General features: G+C 41.6%; 1 protein-coding gene across 1 annotated transcript in view; it reads left to right on the top strand.

Moving 5' to 3' along the window:
* The window catches only part of LOC124254323 (GLIPR1-like protein 1), a 51,093-nt gene extending 31,081 nt beyond the window's left edge, over positions 1–20,012 (top strand). The window contains exon 7 of the mRNA XM_046688247.1: positions 18,469–20,012. Within this exon, the coding sequence (XP_046544203.1) occupies positions 18,469–18,473 (5 nt within the window). The 3' untranslated portion in view covers positions 18,474–20,012. The remainder of the gene's footprint in view (positions 1–18,468) is intronic.
* Positions 20,013–20,614: the final 602 nt, after the last annotated feature.

Genomic DNA, 20,614 nt, shown 5'->3' with positions numbered 1-20,614 from the left:
TGACCGTGATAAAGTTTTGTTTGTTTGGTTTATCGAATATTGTCTTTATTATTTCTTCTATAATCAGACTTTAATGCAATTAATTTGACCATTTCGCTCACAGGCTTTTGATAAATTTGTATCCATATTAGGGCAACAGTGGTGCTAAAGAGTTTTAAGATGAAGAATGATGATAATTTTGAGCAAACACAACTTCTACAGTGAAAGGCGTCGTTTTGAGATAGAATTTAATGGCGTCGTGAAGCAAGTGATGCACATTCTACATACATATACACGTTGCACATGCACATCACCTTTATCTTATACGTTCAATGTGTGACAAGGTACACGTCCAATATGTGAAAGAAATATCCATGATGAACGTCCATAATGTGATCATACCTAACATGTACACGTCCAGTATGTACGTAAACCCATCATGTATCCGTTCAATATGTGAGAATGTACACGTTCATATTGTGAACAAACCCATCATGTTCACGTCCAGTGATTTGAGTACACCCATCATGCACAGGTCTTATGTGTGGACACAATTATGATGTACATGTCAAGTATGAGAGCACACGCAGAATTGACAGATTCAGTAAGCAAACCCATCCATCATGTAAGCGTTTGATATTACACCCATCATGTGCACGTCCAAAACGTGAACACAACCATCATGTGCACGTCCAGTACATGACAACACACATCCTTAATGTAAACTCTCAATATGTCAGCATATTTAGTGTCTGTTTAATATGTGAACACGACCATCACGTACACGCAAAAATGTAAACAGAACTTTCGTGTAAACGTTTGATATGCGAGCACACACATCATCTACACGTTCAGTATGAGAAATTAACCGTTATCTACATGTTCAAAATAAGAAATTAACCCTTATCTACGCGTTCAATATGAGAAATTAACCCTTATCTACACGTTCAACATGAGAAATTAACCCTTATCTACACGTTCAAAATGAGAAATTAACCCTTATCTACACGTTCAATTTGTGAATACACCCATGTACAAGTTCAATACTTGAACAGACGCATTATCTGCACGTCCAATATGAGACAATGCACGTGTACAATTTGTTAACACTTGCATCATGCACATGACAAATATGTGATAACAGGATAAATGTTCACGTTTATCCAACCCATCATGTGCACGTTCAAATGTGCTGAAACAAGTATTGCGTATGTTTTCAAAAATGAGAGCACACGCATACTTGACAAAATTCGATATGTGAGCACACTCGTCTTGTAAACGTTCAATCTGTGAACATACCCATCATGTACACGTTCAATTTGTGAACACACCCAAACTGTACACGCTCAATATTTGAACACAACTGGCATGTACACGCCCCATATGTGAACACACGCATCATGTACAATTCCAATATATAAACTCTCGCATCATGCACACGCTCAATATGTGAACACAACTGTCATGTCCACGCTCAATATGTGAACACAATTGTCATGTACACGCCCAATATGTGAACACAACTGTCAAGTTCATGCTCAATATGTGAAACACAACTGTTATGTACACGCCCAATATGTGAACACGCCTGTCATGTACACGCCCAATATGTGAACACAGCAGTCATGTACACGCCAAATATGTGAACACACCTGTCATGTACGCTTAATATGTGAACACAACTGTCATGTACACGCCCAATATGTGAACACACGCATCATGTACACTTCCAATATGTGAAAACACCTGTCATGTACACGCTCAATATGGTGAAAACAACTGTCAGGTACACGCCAAATATGTGAACACGTCTGTCATATACACGCCAAATATGTGAACATAACAGTCATGTACACGCCCAATATGTGAACACGCCAGTCATATGCACGCTTAATATGTGAACATAACTGCCATATGCACGCTTAATATGTGAACATAACTGCCATGTACACGTCCAATATGTGAACACAACTGTCATGTAAACGCCCAATATATGAACACAACTGTCATATAAACGCCAAATATGTGAACATAACTGTCATGTACACGCCAAATATGTGAACACTACTGTCATGTACACGCCCAATATGTGAACACACCTATCATGTACACGCCATATATGTGAACACAACTGTCATGTACACGCTCAATATGTGAACACAACTGTCATGTACACGCCCCATATGTGAAAACAGCTGTCATGTACAAGCTCAATATGTGAACATAACTGTCATGTACACGCTCATATGTTAACACAACTGTCATTTACACGCCCAATATGTGAACGCATCATGTACACTTCCAATAAGTGAAAACACCTGTCATGTACACGCTCAATATGGTGAAAACAACTGTCAGGTACACGCCAAATATGTGAACATAACTGCCATGTACACGCCCAATATGTGAACACAACTGTCATGTACACGCCCAATATATGAACACAACTGTCATATACACGCCAAATATGTGAACACTACTGTCATGTACATGCCATATATGTGAACACAACTGTCATGTACATGCCATATATGTGAACACAACTGTCATGTACATGCCCAATATGTGAACATAACTGTCATGTACACGCCCAATATGTGAACACACCTGTCATATATACGCCAAATATGTGAACATAACTGCCACGTACATGCTCAATATATGACCACAACTGTCATGTACACGCCCAATATATGAACACAACTGTCATATAAACTCTACATATGTGAACATAACTGTCATGTACACCCTCAATATGTGAACACAACTGTCATATACACGCCAAATTTGTGAACACAACTGTCATGTACACGCCAAATATGAGAAAACAGCTGTCATGTACAAGCTCAATATGTGAATATAACTGTCATGTACACGCTCATATGAGAACACAAATGTCATGTACACGCCAAATATGTGAACAGAACTGTCAAGTTCACACTGAATATGTGAAACACGACTGTCATGTACACGCCCAATATGTGAACACAGCAGTCATGTACACGCCCAATATGTGAACACAGCAGTCATGTACACGCCCAATATGTGAACATAACTGTCATGTACACGCCCAATATATGAACACAACTGTCATGTACACGCCAAATATGTGAGCATAACTGTCATGTACACGCCCAATATGTGAACACGCCAGTCATATGCACGCTTAATATGTGAACATAACTGCCATGTACACGTCCAATATGTGAACACAACTGTCATGTACACGCCCAATATATGAACACAACTGTCATATAAACGCCTCATATGTGAACATAACTGTCATGTACACGCCCCATATGTGAACACTACTGTCATGTACACGCCAAATATGTGAACACACCTATCATGTACACGCCATATATGTGAACACAACTGTCATGTACACGCTCAATATGTGAACACAACTGTCATGTACACGCCCCATATGTGAAAACAGCTGTCATGTACACGCTCATATGTTAACACAACTGTCATTTACACGCCAAATATGTGAACACAACTGTCATTTACACGTCAAATATGTGAACATAACTGTCATGTACAAGCTCAATATGTGAACATAACTGTCATGTACACGCCCAATATGTGAACACACGCATCATGTACACTTCCAATAAGTGAAAACACCTGTCATGTACACGCTCAATATGGTGAAAACAACTGTCAGGTACACGCCAAATATGTGAACACGTCTGTCATATACACGCCAAATATGTGAACATAACAGTCATGTACACGCCAAATATGTGAACACGCCAGTCATATGCACACTTAATATGTGAACATAACTGCCATGTACATGCCCAATATGTGAACACAACTGTCATGTACACGCCACATATGTGAACATAACTGTCATGTACACGCCCAATATGTGAACACTACTGTCATGTACACGCCCAATCTGTGAACACACCTGTCATGTACACGCCATATATGTGAACACAGCTGTCATGTACATGCCCAATATGTGAACATAACTGTCATGTACACGCCCAATATGTGAACACACCTGTCATATATACGCCAAATATGTGAACATAACTGCCATGTACCACGCCAAATATGTGAACACAACTGTCATGTACACGCCAAATATGTGAACATAACTCATGTACACACGCCAAATATGTGAACACAACTGTCATATACACGCCCAATATGTGAACACAACTGTCATGTACACGCCCAATATGTGAACATAACTGTCATGTACACGCCCAATATGTGAACATAACTGTCATGTACACGCCCAATATGTGAACACAACTGTCATGTACACGCCCAATATGTGAACACAACTGTCATGTTCACGCCCAATATGTGAACACAACTGTCATGTACACGCCAAATATGTGAACACACCTGTCATGTTCACGCCTAATATGTGAACACAACTGTCATGTACACGCCCAATATGTGAACACACGCATCATGTACACTTCCAATATGTGAAAACACCTGTCATGTACACGCTCAATATGGTGAAAACAACTGTCATGTACACGCCAAATATGTGAACACAACTGTCATATACACGCCAAATATGTGAACATAACTGTCATGTACACGCCCAATATATGAACACAACTGTCATGTACACGCCCAATATGTGAACACAACTGTCATATAAACTCAAATATGTGAACATAACTGTCATGTACACCCTCAATATGTGAACACAACTGTCATGTACACGCCAAATATGTGAACATAACTGTCATGTACACGCCAAATATGTGAACATAACTGTCATGTACACGCTCAATATGTGAACACAACTGTCATGTACACGCCCAATATGTGAACACAACTGTCATGTACACGCCCAATATGTGAACACAACTGTCATATACACGCCCAATATGTGAACATAACTGTCATGTACACGCCCAATATGTGAACACAACTGTCATGTACACGCCCAATATGTGAACACTACTGTCATGTACACGCCCAATATGTGAACACGCCTGTCATGTACACGCCCAATATGTGAAAACAGCTGTCATGTACACGCCCAATATGTGAACATAACTGTCATGTACACGCTCAATATGTGAACACAACTGTCATGTACACGCCCAATATGTGAACACAACTGTCATGTACACGCCCAATATGTGAACACAACTGTCATGTACACGCCCAATATGTGAACACAACTGTCATGTACACGCCATATGTGAACACAACTGTCATGTACACGCTCAATATGTGAACACAACTGTCATGTACACGCCAAATATGTGAAAACAGCTGTCATGTACAAGCTCAATATGTGAACATAACTGTCATGTACACGCTCATATGTGAACACAACTGTCATGTACACGCCCAATATGTGAACACAACTGTCAAGTTCACGCTCAATATGTGAAACACAACTGTCATGTACACGCCCAATATGTGAACACGCCTGTCATGTACACGCCCAATATGTGAACACAGCAGTCATGTACAGGCCAAATATGTGAACACACCTGTCATGTACACGCCCAATATGTGAACACACGCATCATGTACACTTCCAATATGTGAAAACACATGTCATGTACACGCTCAATATGGTGAAAACAACTGTCATGTACACGCCAAATATGTGAACACGCCTGTCATATACACGCCCAATATGTGAACATAACAGTCATGTACACGCCCAATATGTGAACACGCCTGTCATATGCACACTCGATATGTGAACATAACTGTCATGTACACGCCCAATATGTGAACACAACTGTCATGTACACGCCCAATATATGAACACAGCTGTCATATAAACGCCACATATGTGAACACTACTGTCATGTACACGCCAAATATGTGAACACACCTGTCATGTACACGCCATATATGTGAACACAACTGTCATCTACACGCTCAAAATGTGAACAGAACTGACATGTACACGCTCAATATGTGAACACAGCTGTCATGTACAAGCTCAATATGTGAACATAACTGTCATGTACACGCTCATATGTGAACACAACTGTCATGTACACTCCCAATATGTGAACATAACTGTCATGTACACGCCATATATGTGAACACAACTGTCATCTACACGCTCAGAATGTGAACAGAACTGTCATGTACACACCAAATATGTGAACACAGCTGTCATGTACAAGCTCAATATGTGAACATAACTGTCATGTACACGCCATATATGTGAACACAACTGTCATCTACACGCTCAGAATGTGAACAGAACTGTCATGTACACACCAAATTTGAACACAGCTGTCATGTACAAGCTCAATATGTGAACATAACTGTCATGTACACGCCCAATATATGAACACAACTGTCATGTACACGCCCAATATGTGAACATAACTGTCATGTGCACGCTCATATGTGAACACAACTGTCATGTACACGTCCAATATGTGAACACAACTGTCATGTACACGCCCAATATGTGAAGACATCTGTCATGGACACGCCCAATATGAGACCATAACTGTATTGTACATGCCCAATATATGAACACAACTGTCATGTACACGCTCAATATGTGAACATAACTGTCATGTACACGCTCATATGTGAACACAACTATCATGTACACGCCAAATATGTGAACATAACTGTCATGTACACGCTCATATGTGAACACAACTGTCATATACACGCCCAATATATGAACACAACTGTCATGTACAGGCCCAATATGTGAACATAACTGTCATGTACACGCCCAATATGTGAACATAACTGTCATGTACACGCCCAATATGTGAACACAACTGTCATGTACATGCCCAATATGTGAACACAACTGTCAAGTTCACGCCCAATATGTGAACACAGCAGTCATGTACAGGCCAAATATGTGAACACACCTGTCATGTTCACGCCTAATATGTGAACACAACTGTCATGTACACGCCCAATATGTGAACACACGCATCATGTACACTTCCAATATGTGAAAACACCTGTCATGTACACGCTCAATATGGTGAAAACAACTGTCATGTACACGCCAAATATGCGAACACGCCTGTCATATACACGCCAAATATGTAAACATAACAGTCATGTACACGCTCAATATATGACCACAACTGTCATGTACACGCCCAATATATGAACACAACTGTCATATAAACTCTACATATGTGAACATAACTGTCATGTACACCCTCAATATGTGAACACAACTGTCATATACACGCCAAATTTGTGAACACAACTGTCATGTACACGCCAAATATGTGAACATAACTGTCATGTACACGCCCAATATGAGAACATAGCTGTCATGTACACGCTCATATGTGAACACAACTGTCATGTACACACGCAATATGTGAGCATAACTGTCATGTACACGCCCAATATGTGAACACACCTGTCATATACACGCCCAGTATGAGAAAATAACTGTACTGTACACGCTCAATATGTGAACACAACTGTCATGTACACGCCCAATATGTGAACACTACTGTCATGTACACGCCCAATATGTGAACACGCCTGTCATGTACACGCCCAATATGTGAACACAACTGTCACGTACACGCCCAATATGTGAACATATCTGCCATGTACACCCCAATATGTGAACACTACTGTCATATACACGCCCAATTTGTGAACATAACTGTCATGTACACGCTCAATATGTTAAAACAACTTCCTTGTAAATGCACAATCTGTGTGAATGTGTGTGTCCACCTATAATGTTCACGTTCACTGGTTTGAACACACTTGTACACGTCGTTCAATATGTGTGTATGCGCATGGTCTACACGTCTAATGCGTCCAATTAAATGTTGAACTCATCCAGTGATTTGAACAACCCCATCATATCATATACATGTAATACACATACAGCCATAACGTACATATCTATACCCTTTGTCTGCCTCTTGTTGAACTCTTTTGTAATATACACTTGTAACTATGTGGAGAGGGCTTATTTAAGTTGGATAACTTGTGCCCAATCCGTTTCTTAATTGAATAAAATATGTTTCAATCAAAAATACATGTTAAATAGTCGACCACACCGATAATGTACACGCCCAATATGTGAGCACAACCATCATGTACACGTCCAATATATGAATACATCGCATCATGTACACGTCCAATATATGAACACTCGCATCATGTATACGTCCAATATATGAACACGCATCATGTACACGTCCAAAATATGAACACTCGCATCATGTATACGACAAATATATGAACACTCGCATCATGTATACTTCCAATATATGAAAACTCGCATCATATACACGTCCAACATATGAACACTCGCATCATGTATACGTCACATATATGAACACACGCATCATGTGCACGTCCAATATATGAAAACTCGAATCATATATACGTTCAATATATGAACACTCGCATCATGTATACGTCCAATATATGAACACTCGCATCATGTACACGTCCAATATATGAACACTCGCATCATGTACACGTCCAAAATATGAACACGCATCATGTACACGTCCAATATGAACACACGCATCATGTACACGTCCAATATATGAAGACTCGCATCATGTACTAGTCCAATATATGAACACGCATCATGTACACGTCCAAAATATGAACACACGCATCATGTACACGTCCAATATGTGAACACTTCGCATCATGTATACGTCAAATATATGAACACTTGCATCATGTACACGTACAATATATGAACACGCATCATGTACACGTCCAATATATGAACACGCATCATGTACACGTCCAATATATGAACACTCGCATCATATATACGTCCAATATGTGAACACTCGCATCATGTACACGTCCAATATATGAACACTCGCATCATGTACACGTCCAATATATGAACACTCGCATCATATATACGTCCAATATATGAACACTCGCATCATGTATACGTCCAATATATGAACACTCGCATCATGTATACGTCAAATATATGAACACTCGCATCATGTATACGTCCAATATATGAACACTCGCATCATGTTTACGTCACATATATGAACACACGCATCATGTACACGTCCAATATATGAAAACTCGCATCATATACACGTCCAACATATGAACACTCGCATCATGTATACGTCACATATATGAACACACGCATCATGTGCACGTCCAATATATGAAAACTCGAATCATATATACGTTCAATATATGAACACTCGCATCATGTATACGTCCAATATATGAACACTCGCATCATGTACACGTCCAATATATGAACACTCGCATCATGTACACGTCCAAAATATGAACACACGCATCATGTACACGTCCAATATGTGAACACACGCATCATGTACACGTCCAATATATGAACACTCGCATCATGTACTAGTCCAATATATGAACACGCATCATGTACTAGTCCAAAATATGAACACACGCATCATGTACACGTCCAATATGTGAACACTCGCATCATGTATACGTCAAATATATGAACACTTGCATCATGTACACGTACAATATATGAACACACGCATCATGTACACGTCCAATATGTGAACACACGCATCATGTACACGTCCAATATATGAACACTCGCATCATGTATACGTCCAATATGTGAACACTCGCATCATGTACACGTCCAATATATGAACACTCGCATCATGTACACGTCCAATATATGAACACTCGCATCATATATACGTTCAATATATGAACACTCGCATCATGTATACGTCCAATATATGAACACTCGCATCATGTATACGTCAAATATATGAACACTCGCATCATGTATACGTCCAATATATGAACACTCGCATCATGTTTACGTCACATATATGAACACACGCATCATGTACACGTCCAATATATGAACACTCGCATCATATATACGTTCAATATGTGAACACTCGCATCATGTACGCGTCCAATATATGAACACTCGCATCATGTATACGTCCAATATATGAACACTCGCATCATGTACACGTCCAAAATATGAACACACGCATCATGTACACGTCCAATATGTGAACACACGCATCATGTACACGTCCAATATATGAACACGCATCATGTACACGTCCAAAATATGAACACACGCATCATGTACACGTCCAATATGTGAACACTCGCATCATGTATACGTCAAATATATGAACACTCGCATCATGTATACTTCAAATGCACGAACACACGCATAATGTACACGTCCAATATATGAACACGCATCATGTACACGTCCAATATATGAACACACGCATCATGTACACGTCCAATATATGAACACTCGCATAATATACACGTCCAATATATGAACACTCGCATCATGGTAAACTTCCAATATATGAAAACTCGCATCATGTATACGTCCAGTATATGTGAACCCTCGCATCATGTATACGTCAAATATATAAACACTCGCATCATGTATACTTCCAATATATGAAATCTCGCATCATATACACGTCCAACATATGAACACTCGCATCATGTATACATCAAATATATGAACACACGCATCATGTGCACGTCCAATATATGAACACACGCATCATATATACGTCCAATATATGAACAATGGCATCATGTACACGTCCAATATATGAACACTCGCATCATGTACTAGTCCAATATATGAACACTCGCATCATGTACCCGTCCAATATATGAACACTCGCATCATGTACACGTCCAATATATGAACACACGCATCATGTATACGTCAAATATATGAACACTTGCATCATGTAGATGTCCAATATATGAACACTCGCATCATATACACGTCCAATATGTGAACACACGCATCATGTACACGTCCAATATGTGAACACACGCATCATGTACACGTCCAATATATGAAGACTCGCATCATGTACTAGTCCAATATATGAACACGCATCATGTACACGTCCAAAATATGAACACACGCATCATGTACACGTCCAATATGTGAACACTCGCATCATGTATACGTCAAATATATGAACACTTGCATCATGTACACGTACAATATATGAACACACGCATCATGTACACGTCCAATATGTGAACACACGCATCATGTACACGTCCAATATATGAACACTCGCATCATATATACGTCCAATATGTGAACACTCGCATCATGTACACGTCCAATATATGAACACTCGCATCATGTACACGTCCAATATATGAACACTCGCATCATATATACGTTCAATATATGAACACTCGCATCATGTATACGTCCAATATATGAACACTCGCATCATGTATACGTCAAATATATGAACACTCGCATCATGTATACGTCCAATATATGAACACTCGCATCATGTTTACGTCACATATATGAACACACGCATCATGTACACGTCCAATATATGAACACTCGCATCATATATACGTTCAATATGTGAACACTCGCATCATGTACGCGTCCAATATATGAACACTCGCATCATGTATACGTCCAATATATGAACACTCGCATCATGTACACGTCCAAAATATGAACACACGCATCATGTACACGTCCAATATGTGAACACACGCGTCATGTGCACGTCCAATATATGAACACTCGCATCATGTACACGTCCAATATATGAACACGCATCATGTACACGTCCAAAATATGAACACACGCATCATGTACACGTCCAATATGTGAACACACGCATCATGTATACGTCAAATATATGAACACTCGCATCATGTATACTTCAAATGCACGAACACGCGCATCATGTATACGTCCAATATATGAAAACTCGAATCATATATACGTCCAACATATGAACACTCGCATCATGTACACGTCCAATATATGAACACACATCATGTACACGTCCAAAATATGAACACACGCATCATGTACACGTCCAATATGTGAACACACGCACCATGTATACGTCCAATATATGAACACTCGCATAATGTACACGTCCAATATATGAACACGCATCATGTACACGTCCAATATATGAACACACGCATCATGTACACGTCCAATATATGAACACTCGCATAATATACACGTCCAATATATGAACACTCGCATCATGGTAAACTTCCAATATATGAAAACTCGCATCATGTATACGTCCAGTATATGTGAACCCTCGCATCATGTATACGTCAAATATATAAACACTCGCATCATGTATACTTCCAATATATGAAATCTCGCATCATATACACGTCCAACATATGAACACTCGCATCATGTATACGTCAAATATATGAACACACGCATCATGTGCACGTCCAATATATGAACACACGCATCATATATACGTCCAATATATGAACAATGGCATCATGTACACGTCCAATATATGAACACTCGCATCATGTACTAGTCCAATATATGAACACTCGCATCATGTACCCGTCCAATATATGAACACTCGCATCATGTACACGTCCAATATATGAACACACGCATCATGTATACGTCAAATATATGAACACTTGCATCATGTAGATGTCCAATATATGAACACTCGCATCATATACACGTCCAATATGTGAACACACGCATCATGTACACGTCCAATATGTGAACACACGCATCATGGTAAACTTCCAATATATGAAAACTCGCATCATGTATACGTCAAATATATAAACACTCGCATCATGTATACTTCCAATATATGAAATCTCGCATCATATATACGTCCAACATATGAACACTCGCATCATGTATACGTCAAATATATGAACACACGCATCATGTGCACGTCCAATATATGAACACTTGCATCATATATACGTCCAATATATGAACACTGGCATCATGTACACGTCCAATATATGAACACACGCATCATCTATACGTCCAATATATGAACACTCGCATCATGTATACTTCCAATATATGAAATCTCGCATCATATACACGTCCAACATATGAACACTCGCATCATGTATACGTCAAATATATGAACACACGCATCATGTGCACGTCCAATATATGAACACTTGCATCATATATACGTCCAATATATGAACACTGGCATCATGTACACGTCCAATATATGAACACACGCATCATCTATACGTCCAATATATGAACACTCGCATCATGTACTAGTCCAATATATGAACACACGCATCATGTATACGTCAAATATATGAACACTCGCATCATATATATGTCCAATATATGAACACTCGCATCATATACACGTCCAATATGTGAACACTCGCATCATGGAAACGTCCAATAGTTGAAGACACGCATCATGTACACGTCCAATATGTGAACACACGCATCATGTACACGTCTAATATATGAACACTCGCATCATATACACGTCCAATATATGAACACACGCATCATGTATACGTCCAATATGTGAACACACGCATCGTGTACACGTCAAATATATGAACACTCGCATCATATACACGTCCAATATATGAACACTCGCATCATGTATACGTCCAATATATGAATACATGCCTTATGTACACGTCAAATGCACGAACACACGCATCACGTATACGTCCCGTACACAAACACATCCATCATGTACACGCTGGAGATGGGAGCACGCCCTTCATATCGTCTACAGTTTTTATGAGAACACACCCTTCATGTAACACACATACGATAACCAGCATACGTGGACAATATGATCATCGGACATGTCCCCTCGTCGATCACATCTACAGAAATATCTGAATGCATGAGTTGTAGAATGTAAGAAGGCACTGTCTGTAAAACAGCAGATTGCATGACATGTAGAATGCCAGTGAACATAGTTTGTATCATGATGGATACGTGCCGAGAAATTCAAGAGATGCACACTCTGCAGCTCGCCAGCTGCACGCTCTGTAGCAAGTCAGCTGCATGCTCTGTAGCACGCCAGCTGCATGCTCTGTAGAACGTCAGCTGCACGCTCTGTAGCACGTAAGCTGCAAACTCTGCAGCACGTCATCAGCACGCTCTGTAGCCGGTCAGTTGCACGCTCTGTAGCACGTCAGCTGCATGCTCTGTAGCACGCCAGCTGCACGCTCTGTAGCACGTCATCAGCACGCTCTATAGCACGTCAGCTGCAAACTCTGTAGCACGTCAGCTGCACGCTCTGTAGCACGCCAGCTGCACACTATGTAGTACGTCAGCTGCACGCTCTGTAAAATAGCAGATTGCATGACATGTAGAATGCCAGTGAACATAGTTTGTATCATGATGGATACGTGCCGAGAAATTCAAGAGATGCACGCTCTATATGAACACACGCATCATGTATACGTCCAATATATGAATACATGCATTATGTACACGCCAAATGCACGAACACGCATCATGTACACGTCCAATATATGAATACATGCCTGATGTACACGTCAAATGCACGAACACACGCATCATGTATACGTCCCGTACACAAACACATCCATCATGTACACGCTGGAGATGCGAGCACGCCCTTCATATAGTCTACAGTTTTTATGAGAACACACCCTTCACGTAACACACATACGATAACCAGTATACGTGGAGGACCCTATCGGACAGGTCCCCTCGTCGATCACATCTACAGAAATATCTGAATGCGTGAGTTGTAGAATGTAAGAAGGCACTGTCTGTAAAACAGCAGATTGCATGACATGTAGAATGCCAGTGAACATAGTTTGTATCATGATGGATACGTGCCGAGAAATTCAAGAGATGCACACTCTGTAGCTCGCCAGCTGCACGCTCTGTAGCACGTCAGCTGCATGCTCAGTAACAAGTCAGCTGCACGCTCTGTAGCACGTCAGCTGCACGCTCTGTAGCACGTCAGCTGCATGATCTGTAGCAAGTCAGCTGCACGCTCTGTAGCACGTCAGCTGCATGCTCTATAGCACGTCAGCTGCACGCTCTGTAGCACGTCAGCTGCAAATTCTGCAGCACGTCATCAGCACGCTCTGTAGCACGTCAGCTGCATGCTCTGTAGCACGTCAGCTGCACGCTCTATAGCACGTCAGCTGCAAACTCTGTAGCACGTCAGCTGCACGCTCTGTAGCACGCCAGCTGCACACTATGTAGTACGTCAGCTGCACGCTCTGTAAAATAGCAGATTGCATGACATGTAGAATGCCAGTGAACATAGTTTGTATCATGATGGATACGTGCCGAGAAATTCAAGAGATGCACGCTCTATATGAACACACGCATCATGTATACGTCCAATATATGAATACATGCATTATGTACACGCCAAATGCACGAACACGCATCATGTACACGTCCAATATATGAATACATGCCTTATGTACACGTCAAATGCACGAACACACGCATCATGTATACGTCCCGTACACAAACACATCCATCATGTACACGCTGGAGATGCGAGCACGCCCTTCATATAGTCTACAGTTTTTATGAGAACACACCCTTCACGTAACACACATACGATAACCAGTATACGTGGAGGACCCTATCGGACATGTCCCCTCGTCGATCACATCTACAGAAATATCTGAATGCGTGAGTTGTAGAATGTAAGAAGGCACTGTCTGTAAAACAGCAGATTGCATGACATGTAGAATGCCAGTGAACATAGTTTGTATCATGATGGATACGTGCCGAGAAATTCAAGAGATGCACACTCTGTAGCTCGCCAGCTGCACGCTCTGTAGCACGTCAGCTGCATGCTCAGTAGCAAGTCAGCTGCACGCTCTGTAGCACGTCAGCTGCACGCTCTGTAGCACGTCAGCTGCATGATCTGTAGCAAGTCAGCTGCACGCTCTGTAGCACGTCAGCTGCATGCTCTATAGCACGTCAGCTGCACGCTCTGTAGCACGTCAGCTGCAAACTCTGCAGCACGTCATCAGCACGCTCTGTAGCACGTCAGCTGCATGCTCTGTAGCACGTCAGCTGCACGCTCTGTAGCACGTCAGCTGCACACTCTGCAGCACGTCATCAGCACGCTCTGTAGCACGTCAGCTGCAGGCTCTGTAGCACGTCAGCTGCAAACTCTGCAGCACGTCAGCTGTAAATTCTGCAGCACGTCATCAGCACGCTCTGTAGCCCGTCAGCTGCACGCTCTGTAGCACGTCATCAGCACGCTCTGTAGCACGTCAGCTGCAAACTCTGCACCACGTCAGCTGCACGCTCTATAGCACGTCAGCTGCAAACTCTGTAGCACGTTATCAGCACGCTCTGTAGCATGTCAGCTGCAAACTCTGCAGCACGTCATCAGTACACTCTGTAGCACGTCAGCTGCATGCTCTGTAGCAAGTCAGCTGCACGCTCTGTAGCACGTCAGCTGCATGCTCTGTAGCACGTCAGCTGCATGCTCTATAGCACGTCAGCTGCACGCTCTGTAGCACGCCAGCTGCAAATCTGCAGCACGTCATCAGCACGCTCTGTAGCACGTCAGCTGCATGCTCTGTAGCCCGTCAGCTGCAGGCTCTGAAGCACGTCAGCTGCAAACTCTGCAGCACGTCAGCTGTAAACTCTGCAGCACGTCATCAGCACGCTCTGTAGCACGTCAGCTGCACGCTCTGTAGCACGTCAGCTGCAAACTCTGCAGCACGTCAGTTGCAAACTCTGTAGCACGTCAGCTGCAAACTCTGCAGCACGTCAGCTCTATGCTCTGTAGCACGTCAGCTGCACGCTCTGTAGCACGTCAACTGCAAACTCTATAGCATGTCAGCTGCAAACTCTGTAGCACTTCATCAGCACGCTCTGTAGCCCGTCAGCTGCAGGCTCTGTAGCACGTCAGCTGCAAACTCTGCAGCACGTCAGTTGCAAACTCTGTAGCACGTCATCAGCACGCTCTGTAGCACGTCAGCTGCAAACTCTGTAGCACGTCAGCTGCACGCTGTATAGCACGTCAGCTGCAAACTCTGTAGCACGTTATCAGCACGCTCTGTAGCATGTCAGCTGCAAACTCTGCAGCACGTCATCAGCACACTATGTAGCTCGTCAGCTGCACGCTCTGTAGCACGTCATCACCATGTTCTGTAGCTCGTCAGCTGCACGCTCTGTAGCACGTGAGCTGCACTTTCTGTAGCACGTCAGCTGCAAATTCTTTAGCACGTCATCAGCACGCTCTATAGCTCGTGAGCTGCACGCTCTGTACCACGTCAGCTGCAAATTCTGTAGTCCGTCAGCTGCACACTCTGTAGCACGTCAGCTGCACACTATGTATTACGTCAGCTGCAAGCTCTGTAAAATAGCAGATTGCATGACATGTAGAATGCCAGTGAACATTGTTTGTATCATGAGAAATTCAAGAGATGAACACTCTGCAGCTCGTCAGCTGCACGCTCTGTAGCACGTCAGCTGCATGCTTTGTAGCACGCCAGCTGCACACTATGTAGTACGTCAGCTGCACAAATACACCTTCTATAGCACGTCAGTTTCCCGCTCCATAGAACCTCAGCTGCACAGTTGCACACTCTTTTGCATATCAGCTGCACAGCCGCAAATTCTTACCACGTCAGCAGCACACACAAGTCAGATGGAAACTATCAGGTGCCCATCTCTTCCTCGGGTTCACAACTCTCACCATACAGTGCGAAATAATCGATATGCAGTTGCGTCGGAGCGCTCTCCACAATACCTAGGTTACACAAAACTGGGTTGCTGGCTGCAACATTATCCACGCACGGATGCCTGCTTACAAACCATTCAATCATTTATTTAGTTGGAGAGGAAACATATTTCATGGCTTTCATGAGTGAAAGGAGTATGCAGTTATTTAAAAATTATTATTTTATGATGCCATGAATTAATAGGTGACGAATGACGAATTAAGGTGAGTGAGTGAGTGAGTTTAGTTTTACGCCGCTTATAGCAATATTCCAGCAATATCACGGCGGTTGACACCAGAAATGGGCTCCACTCATCGTACCCATGTGGGGAATCGAACCCGGGTCTTCGGTGTGACGAGCGAACGCTTTAACCACTGGGCTACCCCACCGCTCCTGTCGAATTTAGGCATCCTGGTGGATAAGAACCTTCAGTATTGTCATATCGGTAACGAATCCTCGTAGCTAATCGGACCGCCTCCGTGGTGTAGTGGTTAGAGCGTCCGCCGGGAGAAGGGAAGCTCGCGGGTTCGATCCCCGGCCGCGTCATACCAAAAGACGTTAAAATATGGCACTTGTTGGTAACTGCCATGGGGCTCGGCATTAATGGGTACAACAAGGACTGGTCGGCTCGGAGTTAGTATAATGTGTCTGAATGGGGTATTCAGGCTTAACTGCGGCATGGTATCGCAGTGAGCTGGCACTATAAAACTTAAGTCTAGTACAAGCAACCACACATACACACGCATGCAGGTCGTGATATGAGCGAAATATTCTTAAGTATGACGCTAAACCCCATTTGACCTCACCCCGCAGCTGATCGCGAACTATCAAGGCATCACCATTCCCTTATGACAATTCGGACTTCAGGCGAATAGTTACATGTTTGGTCTGATAATTAATCGAAATAGATTAAATTTGCAAATTTGTCGTGTTAAAAATTCTCTCAAACTCCATTACTTATGATACATTATGTATTCATGTTTTCTTATGTTGTAGGTTAATACACCGCATGGCATCCCGAGTGATCATCCACACGAAGATGCTGCTTTTTATCTATTACCACATTTATCTATCATTCGTGTTCTCTGTTTGACAAATATCACTGTTTTCCTTCAACATGTGCTTTATACTTTCTGGCATTACACAATGGTTTTATAGCATTTATTTACTCTGTCTGAAGCGTCAGTGTAACATTCATGAAAACAACATCATCGTCAAGGGGAGTTCCTTCAAAGAGCGTTTTACCTTCCAGTCATGATCGCCATGCAGGTTTCAAAAGTTCATTTTGTTATTCAACAGACCCAACAAAACGACTGCAATGTGAAATAGAACAATCGAGATCACCAGACTGACAAGTTTCTGGCCAAATGTTACAAATGTTCTATTTGGTATTAAACGTTCATATTTGGAACTCAAGTACTGTTTTGGGTTAAATCCCATCTCGGATTCGAACACACCCCTCGTATTTGTACACTAAGAAAGTGTAATCCCAAATGCAACACATATTACCTTTGGCCACTTTCTGAAAGGCATTGTGTTGTCAGAGCTTTCGGACGTGTCTTTTTAACACTGTCAGACGGAACACAAAGTGCTTGTTCTAGACCAGAAGTTGTTAGACTTCCATTTATGTGGAAGTAGTGGGGGCTGGGTCGGTTAGATTGTCCCTCTCTGAGAGTTTGCGTTGGCACCCCAGACTTGACCCCAAAAAGCACTGGAATCGGTACTTCACCTGCGAATCAGGAGTACAAAATGTAATTCTTTTTGAAAAGGCACTGCGTATTCATAATTTCTGGGTAGTTCAATGTTCTTGCAGTTATTACAGGATCATTTTCGGTTTAATGATTTTTTAAATAGTTTTGTGTGTACTTCATTACAGTCCCCATTGTGAATATGAGGTTGTTGGGACCGTTTAGTAGTGCCTTGCTTAAAGTTTAATTCTTTAGTCCAAAAGTTGCCTCTATTCCTCAGATAAACTGTGTGAGGGGGTGAAAAACAAATTGAACATTAATTCGACCTAGCCCTGGGCTAATATGTTAATAGTTAATTGTCAATCTACATTAGATCCTTCATTTTTGACTAAACATATTATTTCTGTTTTTATAATTGTCATTGGCCATGCTTTCGTGTTTGTCTTGTATTCTGTAGCTACCAGCTCCGCTTCATACATTGTATGACCCTCTTCCATTGTATTCAGTGTTGTCATGTGTATTTACCAAGCAAGCGTCTTATCTACTAGATATATAACTCCAGCCTTTGAGTCTAAAAATATTGTAATTTGCTAAAATGCTGATCTTCACATTCTAATGAAGATAGGTTACCCTATGGATGTGTGTTTTATTTCAACAGGACGTTTTCTCAAGCAATCACATGCCACTGCCATATATCCTAAAACGTCATATTTGAAGAACAAAAATAAATCTTGTCTTCATCAGAATGTAAAGATCAACATTCACATGTAACTACATGTCTCAAGCAGACATTTAGCATTGTCATCTGTAACGACACTTCGCATTGAAAGAATAAAGCCATTGAAAATCGCAGCAATCCTGTTTTCATTGACATTTGAGCCTCTAAATGCATCTTGTATAATATTTTACATGCTAGTCTCTACCGCTGTTAACTCTATCAGGTTCATGCGATAGAGTTCTAGTTATATTTTGTCAGGTAAAATGGAATACATTCAGAAAATAATCGACAAACCCAAACAAAAGAAGTCGATTGCACAATTCATGAGCTTATCGATCATTCAAATACTGATGATACCTGGTGTTTGCGGAACCTGATCATATACTTTATCACCGGTGGCATCCGTCATAAACATGTGCAAGGGCTAGTCAGTTGTGAATCATGACAGAAAATATGAAATTCGATGCAGTGCATACACTATATTGCTGATCGAATATGATTTGTTGTTGATTAGTTGTTTTACGCCGCACTCAACAATATATGTGGGTGGTCTGTAAATAATCGAGACTGGACCAAACAATCCAGTGATCAACACCTTTCTCCTACCTAAATCTGTCTTTTCACTTCGAAAACGGAAGAAATGGTGGTTCTTCCCATTGTTTGATGACACGGTGCCTCCACACAATCGTACCATTTACAGAAACCACAGAAAAATGCACTTTACTTTATTACAGCG

The sequence above is a fragment of the Haliotis rubra genome, unplaced genomic scaffold, assembly GCF_003918875.1.
Source record: "Haliotis rubra isolate DU_JTF1 unplaced genomic scaffold, ASM391887v1 Scf57, whole genome shotgun sequence".
NCBI classification, from domain to species: Eukaryota; Metazoa; Mollusca; class Gastropoda; order Lepetellida; family Haliotidae; genus Haliotis; species Haliotis rubra.
Note: the sequence above shows the minus strand (reverse complement) of the source record. Positions and strands in the feature narration are given on the sequence as shown.